At 36.2% G+C, this 21,184-nt stretch overlaps 1 protein-coding gene and 1 pseudogene across 1 annotated transcript in view; one reads left to right on the top strand and one right to left on the bottom strand.

The window, feature by feature from the left end:
- The window catches only part of Huwe1 (HECT, UBA and WWE domain containing E3 ubiquitin protein ligase 1), a 130,066-nt gene that overhangs the window by 88,316 nt on the left and 20,566 nt on the right, over window positions 1–21,184 (bottom strand). The window contains 4 exon segments of the mRNA XM_052171018.1: window positions 4,070–4,222; window positions 6,961–7,167; window positions 7,784–7,882; window positions 12,907–12,975. Of these exon segments, the coding sequence (XP_052026978.1) occupies window positions 4,070–4,222; window positions 6,961–7,167; window positions 7,784–7,882; window positions 12,907–12,951 (504 nt within the window). The 5' untranslated portion in view covers window positions 12,952–12,975.
- LOC127675076 (E3 ubiquitin-protein ligase RBX1-like) lies at window positions 4,281–4,780 on the top strand (annotated as a pseudogene).

Here is a 21,184-nt window from a genome sequence, read left to right as displayed (position 1 = left end):
GGAGTACATTATTCTAATTACTATAGCTTTATAAAACAGTTTAGTGACTAATAAAATTATTTCCTCACTATATTTCTAGTATTCTTTTGGTTATTTTTTGAAATTCCATAGAAGACAAGAAATTTGTTGAAAACCATGTGGGTAGGAGTATACAAAGGCTAGAGGCTACACAAAAGGAACAAGTAAGAAAAAACACATATAAACATACGAGGAAGAAGCTTTATACAATTATTTTCCTTTTGTTTCTGTTATTTCCCCAACTAATAGATAACACTGAAAAATAATACCCTGGTACACAACGTAAATAAAGCATGATAAAAATTATATGACAATATATAGATGGAGAAAAATAATCAAACATAACCACAACTAACTGTCTTATTTTGTATTTTAATCCTAGGACGCAAAATCTGTTGTCATCAAAGCAAATGTTTATAATTTTCAGCAGCTACTTAACAGGACTATTAAATTAGCACTAGTTCATTATCTTTTTTTAATCTTATGTATCTGTACCCTGTTTTCTCAGTTATTAATGAATTGTTCAAAGACTGTTTCTTGATGTAACCAGGAAGGATTGGCTATAAACCTCTTTAACGGTACCAAGTAGAAAATTGGGCTATGACTCAGGAGCTACCTTATAGGCTTTAAGGGCCCCCAGATATGAAATAACAATTCTCCAGCAAATCCAAACACCTAAGAATATTATATACTGTATCTCATAACTTTTAAAGGAACTAAGAGACCATATATTTTCCACCAAAAATAATACATACATTAATTTATTAGCCTGGCTGTACTCACCTACCCAGTAGAAGTTATCATATGACCCTGGTTGATATATAAAGATAACTAGGGTACCACTCATGCTTAGAGCATGCTTAAAGCACCACTTTACAAGATGAGAAACTCAAGTATTCAAACATGAGAGAAAAAGAGACTTGATTTTTTTAAAGATGAAACTTTACCCTCATATCGGTGCCATAAATACTATCTGGTGTTACTCCTAAGTATTTATCTAATGCTTGGCTATCAGACTGGATTTTAACAGTATTTTTAGACAAGGTCTTGCTATGTAGGCCTGTACTGGAATTCTCTATAGATTTTAAGTACAGCCTGGCCTATTCCTTCTGAGTGCTGGATTTTAAAGATGTCTAATTACCACATACTGCCAGTACTAACAATTTTATATCATCTCCCTAGGAAACCAAAAGTCAACCCCACTTTCTGCAACAAACTCTTTTAAAATATTTACTCTAAATAATTTAATTACATTGCTAAATCTTTAATTGTGTATGTTAAATAATTTCTGCCTGAGTGCTTTGCCCAAAGAGATAAGACTTGTCAAATGTCCCTGATCAGCAATAAGCCACCATGGGTACACTGACAACTGAACTCTAGCCCTCCACAAGAGTAGACTCTCCTGAAATCATCTTTCCAGATGCTTCTACTGCAAATTAAAGGACGAAGAATTATTTGGCATTTTGCTTGATTGTTTTAAAATTCTTGTTCCATTAGGACTACAGGTAGATAACTTACAAATAAAATACTTTTCTCAGCATCTCATCTTATAAAGTGGTATTTAAGCATGTTCTAAGCATGACTAGTAATTTTTAGATATATACAAAGTTAATTACCAGGACCATATTACAACCCCCACTGGGTAGGTGAGTATATAGCTAGGGTAAATTAATGTATGCTATCTTTGGTGGTGAATATATGGGCACTTAGTTCCTGAAAAACTGAGTTTATGTTCCTGCATCTAATTTTAAAGTTCTTATAACATAAGTTCTTTTTACTGACTTATTTAATATGTATATATCATGAATACACACATTGTACAGTTTGCGTGTAGAAGTCAGAAGGAATCTTTTAGGAAACATTCTCTAACTACGTGGTGTCAGGATTAAACTCTGGTCATTAGTGTTAAGCTTGGTGGCAGCACCTGCTGAGTGAGCCCTAACGTTTGATTAATGTGATGAATAGCAATTTATTATATATCTGGCTGTCCTGAACTATGTAGATCAGGCTGGCCTGAAACTCACAGAGCTCTACTTGTCTTTGCTTCCCTCATAAGTGCTGGGATTAAAGGCTTCCCTGAATCATATTATCCCTAATTGTCCTTCTGTTCCTTCCCAAACAGACTCTTCTTCCAATCTCCTACTTTCATGCCTTTATGTATGGTCCACCTAATTTAACTGAAGTTGCTTGCAAACATAATGTAATTTTATCAAATGATTAAACTTTTTCTTTTGAACTGTGGATGAACTGTGGATTCACATTTCTTACAATGAGGAAACAGAATATATTTAGAAAGCAGGTTTGATGGATAGAGATTTAGTTTAGTGGTAGTATTATGTAGCATGAGCAAAGCCAGGTTTTATCCCCAGCATTGATAAATCATAGAATTAAACTTCTGAATAATGAACCTAAAATAGCCAATCTTAAGGTAATCAAAATTGGCTACTAAAGCCCGGAAGTGGTCCACGCACGCCTTTAATCCCAACACTTGGGAGGCAGAGGCAGACAGATTGATTTCTGAGATCAAGGCCATCCTGGTCTACAGAGTGAGTTTCAGGACAGCCAGGGCTACACAGAAACCCTTTCTCGCAGAAAAAAAAATTAAAAATTGGCTATTAAAACATGCCTGAAATATTACCACTAGAGGGGCTCATGAGGGGAAATTCAGACTATCCCAACTGATTGGTTGAATGAGAATGACCCTCATAGAATTACAAGTGTGAATGCTTGGTCCCCAGTAAGTAGACTATTTTGGAAGGATTAGGGAGTGTGGCCTAGTTGTGGCCATGTCAGCAGTGTGTTGCCGATGTTTCAGAAACTCATGCCAGGCCCACTCTCTGCTCTGCCTCCTGCGTAGGATGTAAGCTCTCAGGTATTGCTCCAATGTCACACACATGACTGCCTGTCACCATGTTCCTCTGCCATGATGATTATGAATTGTAAAAAAGTCTCCAATTAAATGTTTTCTTCTAAAAGTTACCTTGAGCCGGTCAGTGGTAGCACATGACTGTAATCCCAACACTCTGGGAAGCAGAGGCAGGCGGATTTCTGAGTTTGAAGCCAGCCTGGTCTACAGAGTGAGTTCCAGGACAGCCAGGGCTATACAGAGAAACCCTGTCTCGAAAAACCAAAAAACTAAAAAAATAAAAGTTACCTTGGTCATCACATGTCCTCACAGCAGTAGGACAGTAGTAACAAGAAAAATACCCTGAAAAAAATTCTAAGACAACTTCATAGCTAACTGTGTGTTATCAGTTACCCTCTAGAAATACCACAATCTTTGATTGGGTTGAATTTCCTGTAAGAAATATTGACACCAGTATAATTACTGCCACTAACTGAAAGGACTGAAGGAGCTGCAGGGGTTTCCAACCTCATAGGAAGAGCAACAATATCAACCAACCAGTACCCCCAGAGCTCCCAGGGATTATACCACCAACCAAAAAGTAAACATGGAGGAATGCATGGCTCCAGCTGCTATGTAGCAGACGATGGCCTTGTCTGGCACCAATGGGAGGAGAGGCCGTTGGTCCTGTGAAGGCTACATACCCCAGTGTAGGGGAATGCCAGGGAATAGGTGGATATGTAGGGGAACAACCTCTTAGAAGCAGGGGGAGGAGAATGGGATAGGGGGTTTCTGGAGGGGAAATCTGGAAAGGGGATAACATGTTAAATGTAAATAAAAAATATCCAATTTAAATAAAAAAGAAAATAGCACTAAGTACTCTATAATTATTCTAAACAATTGTTAATCTTAAATTCCCAGATGAGAAAACTGGCATCAAAATTAAATTTTCAAATATAAGCTTCTTCTGCCTGTATGCTTCTTTTTCACACAGAATCCTTATTCTGAATTTTCTCGAAGCAGCACTATGAGTTTTGAAAGGATTTTCTTAAGCAAAGTGGAGAAATTTCAACTTTAATTAATAAATTTCAAATTTAATTAATAGTTGAGAATACTTGATTGTAATTGTCACAAATACTTGTAAAAGTCAAAAAGTTAATGAACAGATTCTAACAATTAATTCTAATGTCTTCACCTAAGACTCACCTCTGCCAAATGTTGCAGCCGTGTCAGTAGTGGAGTCCTCTTGTCAGATCCAAGGCGTGTGATATAGTTTGATCTTTTGCTAAATACATATAGAAGGTTAAGGACTGCCAGCACCACTTGCATATCAGAGGAAGCCAATAAAGTTGTCAAATGCTATAGGAACAAAAAAGGGACAAAGTTTATTACATCAAGAACTTGGCACTAGAGTGTGTTTCCAAAATGGTGGCAGCGATGGATGTGGATACCCCCAGCGGCACCAACAGCAGCGCTTTAAAGTTAAAAAGTAGAATGCAGTGGCCCTCTGGGCCTGGGATATTGTGGTTGATAACTGTGCCATCTGCAGGAACCACATTATGGATCTTTGTATTGAATGTCAGGCCAACCAGGCGTCAGCTACTTCCGAAGAGTGTACAGTTGCCTGGGGAGTCTGTAACCATGCTTTTCATTTCCACTGCATCTATTGATGGCTCAAAACGAGGCAGGTGTGTCCTTTGGACAACAGAGAGTAGGAATTCTAAAAGTATGGGCATTAGGAAAGACTCCTGTAAAGCGTACCCATTTGTTATTCATTTAGTGACTTCCTGTTAATTACAAATTAGATAGAACAGTGGTTCTTTTTATTTCCTTTGTCTTTGGAGTTCGGTGTTCCTGCAGCCATATTGTATTTTGTGTCAAATAAAGCCTTTAAGTTGGAAAAAAAAAAAAGAACGTGGCACTAAAAACTTCAAAAAAATTTTTTTAATGTAAAAATGTGTGTCAACATTAAAAAACTGTCAAGTTATTGAGCCACAATACAGAAAAATGGTCAATCTCTTACAATATAAAATCCTGCAACCAAGCAACAGCTGGCCAGTAAGGTTAATAACAATAAAAACTGAAAATTGGAGTTCGAAATTTTATCTGTGTCTCTATATAGGGAAGAATTAAGATAGAAATATGTGCAGGGCAGTGGTGGCGCACGCCTGTAATCCCAGCACTCTGGGAGGCAGAGACAGGCGGATTTCTGAGTTCGAGGCCAGCCTGGTCTACAGGACAGCCAGGGCTACACAGAGAAACCCTGTCTCGGGGGGAAAAAAAAAAAAAAAAACCAAAAAATCAGAACAAAAAAAGATAGAAATATGCTATAATACATATGTAGGACTAAAAATTATATTTGTAAGCACTGTGAAACAAACCTAAGTGTATGATATTAATAGCGTTATGACAAATATGTAAAGGAATAACAGAAACTAAAGCTATCAACAACAGCTGTGCGCAATTACTAAAAATAAAACTAGTGAAAGTATGATACAAGCTTGGGAGTAACCTCTTTTTCACTTATTCAAGCAAAAATTTCACCAATATGTCGAAGCACATAATTGGATAAAATTAAAATCAGTATGTAACTGAACAAGAAATTAACAGAAGCATTTTATTTGTTGATTATTTTAACGATGACTGACTTCATTGGGCAACTCATCTATTTCTTTATCAAGACTGTTTATCCATCCCCACTTGATGTTCAACCACTGGACTTCTTGTCCAAAATAATTTTAAGTCTGTTCTGATTCTGTTTCTTTCAGAAAATAAAACAAAAACAGGGTTGTACTGAATTCATGAAGTTTGCCTAAATTAAAATAATTTCTTTTTACAGTATTTATGACCACTAAATTTAATAATATTTGCTGAATGTGTTTTGCTGAATGTATGTCTGTGTACCATGTGGCCCCAAATGTCAAGAAGATCCACTGGAAGTGGAGTTACAGACAGTTGAGCCGTCATGTGACTGCTAGGAATCCAAACCTGACTCCCAGGCAAGAAATGATCAACTGTTAAACCATGAAACCCCCTTTTGACCTTAGTCTTTACAGATTTCAAAGAATACGCCAGAGGCTCTTATAACAAGTCCCACCAATATCATTTATCCATTCAACTTACCATGTATAAATATATATTTTAGAGGATAAATTCCCATACGCATTTTGGTCAGTATTCCTAAGTCAACGTTAACTACCAACACTGCACAAACACTGCTACAATTTGAGCGTAAAATGTGCCCCCATAGGCTTGTGTTTGAACTCTTGGTCAGCAACTAGTCAGTTTTACAAAGTTGTGGAACTTTTAAAAGTAAATCAATAGGGTTTGAGCCTTGGGTGTTATAGCATAGCACAGTATGTGACTACCATGTACTCCTACCAACTGTGAAGCCTACCACAATCCTTGAAGGATAAAATCTGTCTCCTCAAACCATAGACCAAATTAAAAACTTTCCTCCCTTGTTTATTGTCAGGAATTTGGTCACAGGAACAAAAGTGATAATTGTGATGGGTATTACAAATAATCTTGAGATAAGTTTAAGTATTAACAATGATATGTAGGTTACATACAAATATACCATTCTGAATTAGAAAGGAGCAGAAACTAACCCCCCCCCCCAACCACAGATATGTTTTGGAATAAGACATTGAAAATTATAAGCACATTAATATAAGGAAATCAAACTTTTTAAATAGTTTAAGAATAACTTGAAATACCTCTAACAACCTTGGACAAAGATTACTAAAAAGAGTCCATAAAATGCTTTAATACAGGTACTATATTCTTTATGCCTTGAAAAGAAAGAATAAGTTATAAATCAGAGAAACTTTCCCATCAATCCTAAGACAGGTGATATTTATGCCTAAAAAAATGTCTCTTTCCCTTTATGGTTCTGAGGATTCAACCCAGGTTACCTATACACACTAGGCAAGTATACTAACATTAAACTAAATCCCCCCCACTTACTATCTCTGAAGATGATAATCTTAACAACCCCACAACGAAAAAGAAAGCAACTAAATGTAAAAAAGAGAAATTCCCTTGTTTGTGGATATACATGGTTATAGATAACAGATCGCCTTATATTCTCTTACCTCTATGGAACTGTACAGATGCCGAGAAAAGCTATACTCAATGAGCAAGGCTGTGAAGTTTAATACAGCCAATAGAAGCATTTTCAGCTGTTCTTTTTCTGGCCTATCACATACAAGCATCCACGACATGTTCTCCACTGTTTGTCCAGCATCTGCCAGAATTCCATCAAAGCGGTCCAACAGATCCACCCAGTGATATAACTCACACTAGAAAGGATATAAAAATAAAGGATATAAAAATATGATAAAAGTGGCTTAGTGCTATGCTCTAGTAATCTCAGTATTGAGGAGGCTAAGGTGAAAGGATATGGAGTTCAAGGAGCCTGGGCCAGACAGTGGTGAGCCCCATCATCAAAATAATAATGGTTATTTTAACACTGAATGGGTACTTTGGAATAGAGTTTTATTAGGACTTAGCTTTGTTTTCACTTCTTTAAACATGTATTTGTATGGGTAAGTGCATAACACAGCAGACATGTCGAATTCAGAAGATAATTTGGGAGGGGGATTGATTCCTTCCATCCATTATGAAGGATGCAGGGATCAGACTTGATCTCTCAAGTCACTAGATTTAGCCATAAATGCTTTTACTTCCTGAACACCCCCCCCCCCCACGCACACACACCAAACATTGGTTTATCTTTTAAAAAAAAAATAAAAGGTTCTTGGTAACTATTCAGGCTAAATACCGGCAGTCAAGAGGTGTGACTCATATGCTAGTTACCTAAGTAACTATAGAATCAGACTATTCCATTGTGGTTCTCCTGTCATCATCAAAGCTAACAGCATGTTCCCTATCCTCTGTTATCATGGGTTTACATACCTTGCCAATGTTCCATGTTTTGATTTGCTGCAGTTCCAAGAGGAGTTGCTCATCATTACAAACTTTGAGTTTGTCTATTAAGGCTCTGCAGTCTGCAGGCTAAGAAAAACAAACAAGGATTCACAAAAGGTGTTTAAGAATGAGGGAGAAACAAAGAGAATGGGAAAAGGGACCCTTAAACCCACAAAGCAATTCAACTTTTGCTTATATAAGAGTAGATCTTTTAGATTACATTAGAAGCCTGTGAGAAAATACTTTAATTCCCAACAATCTACTATGGATTTGTTTATATCTGAATAAACCTGTATATGCAAACTACTTGAAATACACTGACAACAGAAATAAAGGAAATAAGCTAAGTAGCACTAAAAGCAAAATTAAATATCTGAAACATAGCGTAAAAGGTAACCAGAATGTCAGAAATACGGAAATGAGGGGAGAGAGAGGGAGGGAGGGAAAGGAGAGATGGAAAGAAAGAGAGGGGGTGGGGGAGAGCGCCAACCAGCCTGAAATGGAAAGACTAGCATTGATTTATTTTTCTACAATATTAAACCTTGAATTAGAAAGATCATAGAGCTTCTGAACTTTGTAAAACTAAGACTCTATTCTTACTTGGTGTTCCCATTTCCATACATTCCTGATCTCTTGTATTGATGAACAGGACCATTATCAGGTATCAAGGAGTGGATTGAGAATATATAATAAAGGTTCTGAAAGTGGAAAGGAAAATGGGATAGGGACTGAGACTGGGAAACATTCTATTAATGGACAACAGGTGGGAAGGTGATAATACTTTTTTATTTAATTCTATAAATGATGCCATGGGAATAAACCTAGCTTTGGAACCAAACAAATCTATGTTCTGTTTTTGGTTTAATGATTAGTAAACTATGGTGAGCCCTACTTACTATTCATTTACTTACCAGGAAAACACAACCTAATAAGCTAGCTTGGAGAGTATGTCCAAGTACCTGCCACTTAGCAAGTACCCACAATAGGAGATTTTTAAAAATGAGCATGCTGTCTTGATATTTATACAAAGAACATGGGATTTAGATTTAAAGTCATTCTCTCTTTGAATCTCATTCAAGAAAGAAATGAATAGTTAGATAGCACCTATATATCCAACAATGCTGTTGTGAAATCTAAAACTGGAGGAAACCCCAAAGAGTTCCATCGATTATAAGATATTTTTTTAAATAAAGATTTATTTATTATTATATGTAAGTACATTGTAGCTATCTTCCGACACACCAGAAGAGGGTATTTGATCTCATTACAGATGGTTGTGAGCCACCATGTGGTTGCTGGGATTTGAACTCAGGACCTCTAGGAAGAGAAGTCAGTGCTCTTAACCGCTGAGCCACTCTCCAGCCCCCGATTATAAGATATTTAAAGTTATGATTTTCTTTAAGCGAAATCCTCAACTTTGCTAGGATCTACTTCAAAATTTTTGTGACATGTAGGAAAAACTCCTAATACCAAATCCTTCTACAATCCAGGCTTGACCTCAGCCTCACTCCCTTTTAAGTTTAGATTGTAGGAAAAACAGTAAACAAGAATAACAGAAAACATGGAAAATTTGAAACACCAGTTCACACAGTTCATCTGCCCCTTTTCCACTTACTTGGATTAGTATCAAATATATCTATTTAAATTTCTAATGACATACAGATAGGCTAATTCAATGTTATGATTCTGTGGTAATACCCATTTTGTTGTTAAGACTTGAGTCCTATATATAATAACTTGGTATGTCCACTATTACATGGCATTTGATATCTCACACACCTATAGTACCCAAGCCAGATCTTGATTGAATGCAATCATGACAAACAGGTACAATACCTGAGTCTAATTGGACAAGCCATACAAGGCACAAGGGCAGCTTGACATATAGCCTGGACCTTTTACCATCTTTCCTAGAACTCAACCTCACTAATATTTCATTGTTGCCCACTGAATGCTTTAGATGTTATCAAGGACTAGACCAAAATAGTATACTTAAATGTTACTTCCCAAACTCGAGTATCAGTTTCTTGATCTTTGTGGTATATGGAAAAAATATAAACAACTGTCTCATTCTCTTGCTTAAATTTCTTGTTGAGATAGTCTCCCTATGTATCCCTCATTAGTCTTGAGACCTACCTGCCTCTGCTTCCCAGGTGCAGGACTAAAAAGCTTGCACCACCATACCCAACCCTTCTTGTCTCTCTTATTTTCAAACAATCATACTAACACCCTTTAAAAACTTGTGGCTGAGAGACTTGTTATTGCTGAATGAGAGGGAAAAGAGGGAAGGGTTAGGGGACAGGCAGACAGGGAGGAGGAAAGCAGGAAGGAGGAAGGAAGGAAGGAAGGAAAGAGTAAATATATGTGCAGACAGGAAAAACAGAGTTGGTTTTCTTCACCTTATGCTCTAGGGGCCAAGATCACTGAGATTAAATTGTAAGAGACTTTTACCTGGTGAACAATCTCATGGGCACCCAAAAACCTTTCATGACATGTTAGCCCCACCTCCAACCCAACTTTTCACAGGGTTCATACACATTAAATCTAAGGTGCTTGTGTTTTCTAATTATAAGGTTTACTTAGCTTTATAGTATCTTTCCTTTTTCTCTGTACATAAATGCAAACAAGTGGGACTGTCCCGACTCATAGGAAAAGGCAAGCCATCTGTCAGTTCAAAGCTGCTACCAGGATTTACATGAATTTGTTTCCATTATCAAAAACCTTTGGGGAAATCCTTTGCACTGCTGCCAATATTCTAAGTGATCAATGAAAAACAAAAACATTTCTTAAAAATAAAACCTAGTACTGACACCAGTATGATCAATGAAAAAATTTTTCTTAAAAATTAACCCTAGTCCTGACACCTGTAAGATCAATGAAAAAAAATTTTTCTTAAAAATAAAATCTAGTACTAATCCCAGTATGAAAAACTAGACAATCTTTTCTGTTGCTGAGTAAAACAGGCAACCCAAGCCTTAAAACACATCTAGTCAGTGACTTTATATTCTAAGTAATCTGATAGAAGGTAGGAAGTTTACATCAAGTGTTTACTGTAAGAGCCTTACTTAGCATAAAAAATAAATTTTATTATTTTTTACTTAGCATAAAAAATAAAATTTGCATTTCTCTGATCACCTGTAAGATCGATTCTTTCTAGTTTACTGGCTTTGGTCCTTCTCTCAAAGGTTTTATGCCCATTTTTTCATTGGGATATTCATTTCTTCTATTGACTTAGAATAAAAGATATTAACTATTTTGGGTTACAAATATTTTCTCCAGCTTGTCATGCCCCATAACTCCCCCAAACAACTGAGCTTAATTGTTGTATTACAAAATTGTGGCATACAAAAACAGCACATAATTAACATAATTTACTGAGTTCATATGGATCCAAATACTTATTTTACCATCACCACATTTCAGGTGAAAAACGTATATATGACTCCGAGTTTCTTTGTGGCCCTTTGTATGTATATTTGTGTGTATTAAGAACAGTTAACATGAAGTTTATGCTCAACAAAATTCTTAAAGTACACAAGAAACTGACCAGTTACTGTAAGTTCTGAAACTTATCCTTTTTCTTTTCAAATAGGATATCACTATGTAGCACTGAACTTGTTGTTCTTTTGCCTCAGTCTCCTATGTGCTAGGATTAGATATGAGCCACCATACCCAACTTTTTACTCACTTGTTTTACTAAATTATACATAGCCATAGAACAATTCCCCCATTCCCTCCCATGATAAACATCATTCATTCTGTTGCCTACTTACATACCTTTTGACTATTTTAAATGCCCCATTTTAGAGGAATCATGCAGTATTTGTTCCTCTGTAATTAACTTATTTCACTTTTCATTCTTCTCATTCTTCTAGGAGGGGGTTAATTTAAAAAATATATAAGAAATCCTTCAGCTTCATGATGAAAAACCCCCAAATAACCCAATTTTAAAGTGGGCAAAGGAATTTGAAGACTTTTCTCTCCAAAGACAAATAAATGGCCAAATGGCACATACAAAGGTACTCAACATCACTAATAATCAGGGAAATGCAAATCAAAATCATAATGAGATATTACCTCATACCTGTTAGAATGGCTATTGTCATGTGTCCTTTTATTTTGGATATGGTATTTTACATTTCCATTTTGGTATTTTGTCCTTTGCTTTAATGCTTGGAAGGGCAATCCCCACCTAAGACAAGGTAAACATTCACCTGTATGTTCTACTTCTCCTATAATTTCTTTTAAAAATATCTGACTTTTGATGACTTATCTATAATTTACTATAGTAAAACAGTCCCCCGCACCATCCCACCCAATTTGTCTTGGCACAATTTATTGACTAATACTGTTTTTTTCCCACAATATATAATCCCTCTATTAAGATCTTATGTATGCTCGATTGTCCTGATTTTCAATTCTCATATAAATAGATTATTGCACTAATGGCACTGTCTTGTTTTAAAAATCTTAATTCCTTAAGACTTTTTTATTCACTTTTAAATGATAAAATAGTCATCAAAATTTAAAGATACCAAAACACATCAAAAACAGAATCAAATGAAAACAACTTACAATAATATTAATATGCTCAATAAAACATTGATATTCCAATGTCAAAATACAAAATAAAAGATAGAAGACTAATTAAAAAAGTCTATGAACTTACCATTTTTGTTTTCAAAACAAAACAAAAAAAACCTGTTAAGTTCTATTAGCTATAGTCAATTTTGATTCTACATCTCTTTTCCATTGTCATACTGTCTTTCAATGCTTATATTGTAGCCTAGAGTCCCTTTCAGGGACCAAATATCTACAAAGTATTTTTCACTATTTCTTTTTCCACTGGTCACTTAGCTGGTAACTTTTAATCAACAGAACTTAAAATGGCAAGTGTTTTTCTTCTAGTGTTCAGGATGGAACCCAAGGCCTCAGGCATGCTAGGCAAACACTCTACAACAGAGCTATTCCTCCTAGTTTTACAAGTATACTATAGTAATGCTTTGTATTAACTGGACATATTTATTTGGAAGATCAGAACTGCTGAAGTGGTCACAATGATTTTTTTTCCTGAAATAAAGAAAATGCACAGAGCAAATTTGGATACTCACAGCTTCAGTAGGTGTCTTTTTCAGTTTAGTCCTGTCTACTTTCATGTTTTCAGTTTTCTGCTTTAAGATCTGCAAAGAAAACCCCCAAAGTAATGAGAAGATAATGTTATGGATATTCTATAGCTCTACAGTCTTAGAGATACAAATATAGGATAGAGTATGCAAGATAGCTAGTATAACATTTAAGTTACGTTAATTTGATGGTATGGCCATTAGACAGAAAATGGTATCTTTAGATAAAACTAACCAACAATCCCTGTTTTAATAAACCCCAAACCAAACTAAGCCAAAACAAAAAAGCTTTTCTTCCTGTTATAAATATTTCAAATCTTTTATTGACACAGTTACGTATACAAGGTTTTTTGATAACTCAGGATGGAAAAACTCACTATAAGCCTCTAGTTATTGGGCAGCGGGGGGGGGGGGGGATTCTGTGAATTTAGACAAAGTTTTAAGGATGTACACAAACATTTAACATCATTAATCTATATTGCAAGAGTAGGTACAAAAGTGAAAAATAGTAGAGTACCAAAAGTCCCAAATAATATATTTAAAGTTGTAATTCAAATCTATTTTATGTGTTTTGTTCACATATACTTATGTACATCATAGAGGCCTGGGGCCCAGGAAAATCAGAAGCCATTGGATCCCCTGGAAGTAGAGTTAAGGATGGTTGTGAACTACCATACAGGTGCTAGGAAAACGTTATCTTAACTGTTTTCGGCGCTAGGATTGGTTTTTAAATTGACTATATAAATGATAAAAATATTACAGAAAATAACATGTTTGTGATTAAGTAAAAAGGTTATAACATGAATATAAATCTACTGAATCAGGCATCATGGTTCATACCTGTAACTCTAGACTGAAGTGAAAGATCAATGGGAATTCATGGCTAGGCTGGGCAACAGATAAAAACAAAAAAGCAACTAAATATAAATCTAGGTCTTAAGAAAATACTCTAGAGGGCTGGAGAGATGGCTCAGTGGTTAAGAGCACTGACTGTTCTCCCAAAGGTCATGAGTTCAAATCCCAGCAACCACAGGGTGGCTCACAGCCATCCATAACAAGATCTGATGCCCTCTTATGGAGTGTCTGAAGACAGCTACAGTGTACTTACATATAATAAATAAATCTTAAAAAAAGAAAATACTCTAGAAAGGAAATGAATAAAATATCACTTAATAATGCCTCTATCGAACTGTCTAAATTCTGCAGAACATTTTCTTAATTAATGATTGATGTGTAGGCAGGCCCAGCCCACTGTGAATGGTGACATCCATCCATGGTGGTCCTGGAATGTACAGGAAGGCCAAGCAGGGTGAAAAGAGCAAGCCAGTAAATCCTCTCCATGGCCTATGTCTGCTTCAGTTCACAAGCCTAGATTCCTGTTTGGGTTCCTTCTCTGACTCCTTTCAACAATAGACTGTATAATGTGGACACATAAGCCAAATAACCTTCCCCCCACACCACACCCTCCGCAGTGTTAATTCCCAGCTAAACACATGGATTACATCTGATGGTTTTAGCAATGTGCCTTAAAAGGAAGATAAATTGTCTTAAACAGACAATTCTTTTTTTAAAAAAAAAATTAGGAAACAATGTTTAAGACTACTAAAACTGCCCTGACAGTTTAATGTTTAATGCAATCACTTTAGTAAAACCAAGAAATTTGGAAGGCCCCAAAACAGGTAACAGCCTAATCAGATCCACATAATGCCTTTAACAATAAGTCTTTAAAACATACACTGATAAAGCATAGTAAGAAATCAACATTTGCTGGGCAGTGGTGGCACACGCCTTTAATCCCAGCACTCTGGGAGGCAGAGGCAGGCGGATCTCTGAGTTTGAGGCCAGCCTGGTCTACAGAGTGAGTTCCAGGACAGCCAGGGCTACACAGAGAAACCCTGTCTCGGAAAAAAAAAAAAAAGAAAGAAAGAAAGAAAAAGAAAAAAAAAGAAATCAACATTTCTCCTACTATCAAAGAGGACACATGCACAGTAGATTTCAGGCTCTTCAGAAAGATCTGGTGCTACTTAAGGTAACCAACCATAGGAGTTTCTGTCCTAATTACCTGTTTTGCTTGCTTATATCTATTCAATCAGTGAGTATTAAGGAAGACCTGGTAAAAATATTAGAAATGTTCTAAAGCATTTTATTTTGTCTTAATGATGGGCACATAATATTTAAATATTTATGAGGCCATGTCATTTTTGACACGCATATATATCAAGGTTAACAGCATACAATCTTTTCAAATATTTACCACCTAAAACATTTGGTTTAAACAGTGTCTGAGCACTAAACGACATTCTCCTATAATTAATATTTAGGAATATGTAACTACAAATTCCCTTTTGAAATTACTTCATAACTCCTATCAACAACTTCAAAATACCTAAAATGAGGCCAACTAGATCTGGACAACAATCTTAACCACTGAGTAGAAACCATATACTGAACAATTTATACACTCCCAGGTTTTTTTGTTGTTGTTCTTTTCTTAGAAAAGATTTTACAACTAACACTAGATCTATAATATAGATATATAATATATATATATAACAATATATATATAGATAGATATAGATATATAAAATGGTGGATGTTTTCCCTTTAGAATGACGAGGAACTCAACTCAAAGTATACTCACCACTTTATTCAAAGACAATGTTGGAAGTTGTAGTCCTTAATAGTATAACACACAAAAGAAAGTAATGGGCATACAGACCAGAAAATAACAACTCTCCCCATTTCTAGACAAGTATTATCTATATTAAAAAAAATCCCAGGGCTGGAGAGATGGCTCAGCAGTTAAGAGCACCTGCTCTTTCAGAGGTTCTGAGTTCAAATCCCAGCAACCACATGTTGGCTCATGACTATCGGTAATGAGAACAGATGCCCTCTTCTGCTGTGTCTGAAGACAGCTACAGTGGATTCACATATATAAAATAAATCTTTAAAGCAGAACGAGGTGGCTCAAAGCTTGTAATCGCAGCACTCTAGGAGGCAGAGGCAGGCGAGCGGATTTCTGAGTTCGAGGCCAGCCTGGTCTACAGAGTGAGTTCCAGGACAACCAGAGATACACAGAGAAACCCTGTCTTGAAAAACAAAAAAAAAACAAACAAACAAAAAAAAAACCCCACACTTATAAAACCATCCCAGAATGGCCAAGTAGATGATTTAGTGATACACTTGCAGTATAAGCACAAGAATGTGAATCCAGTTCCCCAGAACCGAGGTAAAAGTCTTTAACTACATACAGTGAGTGGGGCAGGTGAGGTGAAAACAAGCAGATGCTGGGGTCTCATTTCAGTCAGTCAACCAGAAGTGGAAAACATCAGGTTCAGTCAGAGACTCAGTATTAAAAAATATGATAGAGAGCAATAGAGCAAGGCACTCAAAGCTGAACTCTGCTTCCACATACATATACACTGGCAAATACTATACACGAGCACTGGTACCATTAAGATTCAACATAGTAGAGATGTCACTGACAAGTTTAACATTATTCCTACTCAAATCCCAGTTAAGACTTGAAAGTAAATCTTAACTAGTACAAAATGTGCATGGAAAAGCAAAGGGAAGACAATAGCAAAAACAACTTGGAAAAATAAAAATGACAAATCACTATTTTTGACAGTTCACATGTTTACATAAAAAATTTAGTTTTCAAGTCCCACTCCCTATCTATCTGCTCTTTCCCATTCCTGCTGGAACCCCTTCTTCACAGGAAGACCACTCCTACTTTCACTATTTCTTTTTGTATTCCACTGAGTTGAAATTAAAATCATTGGTGGAAGGTTATTTGTGGAAGCAAGAACAACAGTAGGTGACTACTGAAGAAAACAAACCCCAATAATCCTTAACTTACCAGTGTGTGTGTGTGTGTGTGTGTGTGTGTGTGTGTAATCTGGTCTCAGGGGTGAATCACTCTTTGGAGACAGAGTATTGCTATGTAGGGTCAGTTTGTCTCCCTGTAGTGATAGGATAACAAGCATGCAAGGCATCTAACCCTCTTTTGAAGGGTAGGGTCAAACCGCTTTTTATCTAAGCAATACCTTAGAAAATTTAAATTGTTATGTGTGCTCACATGCACCTGTGATATGCATGCATGCATGAGGAGGTCAGAAAACAACTTTGCAGGAGTTGGTTTCTTTCCTTCAACCATGTAGGTAGGGTTGAGATGTTGGATTCAGGCTGAAGCTGGTTTTTTGGGGGTAGCTTGAGGGATTTTTGTTTTAAACAAGAATAAAGCCCTGCACTGGCTGTCCTGAAATTCACTATGCATACCAGGCTAGCCTTGAACTCTGAAGACACACCTGTTTCTTAAATGATAAGCTTAAAGCCAAGCACCAGCATGCCTAGAGTATTAGCTACTAATTTGTCTGGCTTTTTGAAACAGGGTTTCTGTTTCTCACTGGTTGTTCTAGAATTCTTCTATGTAGACCAAGGCTGTCCTCGAATTCAAAGATCAACCGATTTCTGCCTCCCAAAAGGTAGTGCTCCCAAAAGGTAGGACTAAATAAAGACTTGCATCACTGTGACTCCTGGATAGTTACTATTTTTTATATTAAACAGATACAAACCATGTATGTATGGTCTCCAACATATTTAAAGTATGGTTTTGTTTTTCTTTAGTGCTGAATAGTCCATTTTACATATATTTCAGATTTCCACTATCCATTTATCCATCAATCCATCATGATGGACATCTAAATTTGATAACATTTCCTTGGAATAGTAAATAGAGCAGCAATAAACATGGAAGTGGAAGTATCTCTATGGTAGGATATAGAGTTTCGAGTATATATATCCAAGAGTGGAATGCTGGGTCATTCAGTAAGTCTTTTTTTAATTTTTTGAAGCAACCCCATGCTGGTTCCCAAATTAGTTGTATTAATTTGCACACTAAGCAGCAATGAATAATTGTTTTGTGTATTTTTACTCCATCTTCTGGTACTTGAGAACAAATAAGTATTCCTCTTTCCCTATTTCCTTTCCCTCAAACATCTGTCAGATTTCTTGATAGATAGCTATTGTCATTGAGTAAAATGGTATATCAAAGTAGTTTTATTTGCATTTCCTTGATGACTGGGATGTAAACACATTAAAATTGTGTTTCAACACTGGATAGTCGGCTCAGAAGTTAAGAACACGGGCTGCTCTTCCAGAGGACCTGGGTTCAGTTCTCAGTACCCACATAGCAGCTCAGGAGACTCCACACTCAGGGAACTCAGGGCCCTCTTCTGGCCTTCAAGGTCATTGGGTGTACATATACACACATACAGGCAAACACTCAGAATAAGGTAAAGGCATCTTTTAAAAAATCCACTAATGAAATGTTGTTTTTCTTCTTTTTTCTTTCTCGAGACAGGATTTTCTCTGTGTAACCCTGGCTGACTTGGAATTCGCTCTGTAGACCAGGCTGGCCTCAAACTTAGAGATCCACCTGCCTCTGCCTCTGCCTCTGCCTCCCAAGTGCTGGGAATAAAGGTGTGTGCCACCATTGCCCAGCAATGCATTCTCTTTTAAATAGAGAAAAAACCCAGCTAGTTAGCATGAAGAAAATATTTGCTAAAAAAGGCATCAAGGTAGCTAGGACATGGTTCACAGGTAAAATGCTTAGTTTAATCCAAAGTAGCAGAAGACAGAGTAAAGACACAGAAAACAATTCAAAATAAACAAAGAATAGAAAGCCAACAAAAACAAACTAATAAAGTTTTTAATGGATACCTTACCAGAGGGGATATACAGATAGAAAATCAACTAATGAAAAGATGCTACACAACAAGAGACTGTGATAATCAAAAGTGAGATTTCACTATACTTCTTACAATGACCAAACTTGGAACACTGACATCAGAGTATTAGCAAGTGTTAGAACTAGAACTCCCTTAGATTGCCTGGAAAATGGATAAAATGGCTTTACAGAACTAAACACATTCATAAAGTATGACCTAGTATTTACATTCCTTGGTATTTGCCCAAAGGACTTGAAAACTTATGTCAACATAAATACATACTGGCATACAACTCCGCAATCTTTGGAAAAACCTATTCTTCGGTTTAAAAAAACTATGGTGTATCAGACTAAGGAATATTTAGTACTAAATAAGCTATCAAGAAATAGAGGTGGAAAACTCTCAAACTCTGATTATTAAACAAAAGAAGTGAATTTGAAAGACCACATATAGTGCCTTTAATCTCAGTGCAGAAACAGGTGGATCTCCAGAGCTAAATATATAGTGAGACAATAAACAAAATGTCAACCTGAAAAACAAGCCATAAACATAACAGGCTACTCTAATTATATGGAATTCTTGGAAAATATAGAGATAATTTTAAAAAAAAAGACTATTGATTGCCAGAAGTCAGTGAATAAAGTACAAAAGTTTTAAGACAATGAAATTATTTCATGATAGGCTAAATACATGCTATTATAAATACAGTCAAGCTCCCAAAATTTCTAATGCCAAGGGTAAAATAAAATGTAAACTATAATCTTTGGGTGATTCATTAACTGTAACAAATATGCTATTCTAGTAAAGGAATGTTGATAATATAGAATCATTTACAGTGGAAACAGTTACAAATTCTTTGAGACAATGTTTCTCTACATGACCCTAACTATCCTGGAACTCAGAGACCCACATAACCTCCCAAGTGCTGGAACTAAAGATACATGCCAATCCTGTTCAATTTCTATGTGAATTAACCACTTAAAAAATCTTCTAAACAAAGTACCTTAACCACTAAATAAAATAAATATATAATAACCACGTCACTGTTATGTACCAAAAACTGTAGAATCTTCCCAAAAATAAGCACCTGGCTCTAATTAAAACTGTTTTGACTATAGATACTATATTAATCAGGCTGTCTGGAAGAACATAAAAGCCAGGTAATGCAGGAAAGCAATTTACTGAAAGAGTATCATATCATCTAGTAGCTCAGAGAACTGACAGGAGCCTACATCTACATTCTGAAAATGGCAGAATTTAAGGAAACCAGGTAACCATATCCAAGGGTTGCATACAAAAGCAGTTTAGTTGGGGATGCTTCTGCTGCCAATACTGACTTTAGATGCCTAAAAGGTAACTGAAAGACCTGTATGTAAACCATCTCAGGTCCCAAATTCCAAGTATGAGCATCTGATGAATAGTGCTCCCCAACACAAATCCGAAGCCCCCCAAAAACCCCACAAAGAGATGCTCCCTATAACCAGTGAACAGCTAATCTGTTTTCTATCATTCAACTGCAAAAAATAGTAATAGTTCAAAAAGAAATGAAAGATAGCAGTGTCCTTGAGATATCAATTAAAATTCTGAAGTTTGTTCCCAGTTCAAAGCTACTATTCTAACAAGAAGTATTTACTTAGTGCTCTCTATAAGCAAAACAATACCCTGTATTTAAAAGAAATGTTATTTATGAACATTCAAGTACCCTGCCAGGCTGACAGACATACTTAATGATTCCAAAAACAACTTGTTTTAAGGAAGGCACATAACAGTGTTTTCCAGTAGTGCCTATCTAACAATTAAAGCACTCTAAATAATTTACTTTGAAACATGTCAGAGACTTGACATTATTATTATTATTATTATTATTATTATTATTATATTATCATTATTATTATGATGGTTTTTAGAGACAGGGTTTCTCTGAGTAGCCCTGGCTGTCCTGGAACTCACTCTGTAGACCAGGCTGGCCTCGAACTCGGAAATCCGCCTGCCTCTGCCTCCCAGAGTGCTGGGATTACAGGCGCGCACTACCTCAGCCTGGCTCTTCAGTGAGTTTTGTTATGTAGTCCAAACTGGCCTTGAATTTAAGATCCTCCTGTCTTGGTGCTGTCCTGCCTTGCCTTGCTTTGCCTTCCCTTTTCTTTCTAGGCATGTTTTTTTTTGTTGTTGCTTTGTTTTTGTTTTTTTCCAGACAGGACTTCTCTGTTTAGCTCTGGCTGTCCTGGAACTCACTCTGTAGACCAGGCAGCCCTCGAACACACCTTTAATCCCAGCACTTGGGAGGCAGAGGCAGGTGGATTTCTGAGTTCAAAAAACCAAAAAAACCAGAAAAAACAAAACAAAAAAAACAAAACAAAAAACATCACTGAAAAGGCTAACATGAGAGTCCCCACAGTCCATGTGACAGTTATAGGTAGAAAATAACTTAGCTTCTCGTTATATTAACATAATAATGATTACTTATATAGAGTTTTGAATAGCACAAATACTAGGATCATATTCTACCTAATATCTTAAATCTTTACTAGGAAATC

This window comes from Apodemus sylvaticus, chromosome X, assembly GCF_947179515.1.
Source record: "Apodemus sylvaticus chromosome X, mApoSyl1.1, whole genome shotgun sequence".
Lineage (NCBI taxonomy): Eukaryota > Metazoa > Chordata > Mammalia > Rodentia > Muridae > Apodemus > Apodemus sylvaticus.
This window is presented reverse-complemented; position numbering and strand designations above follow the sequence as displayed.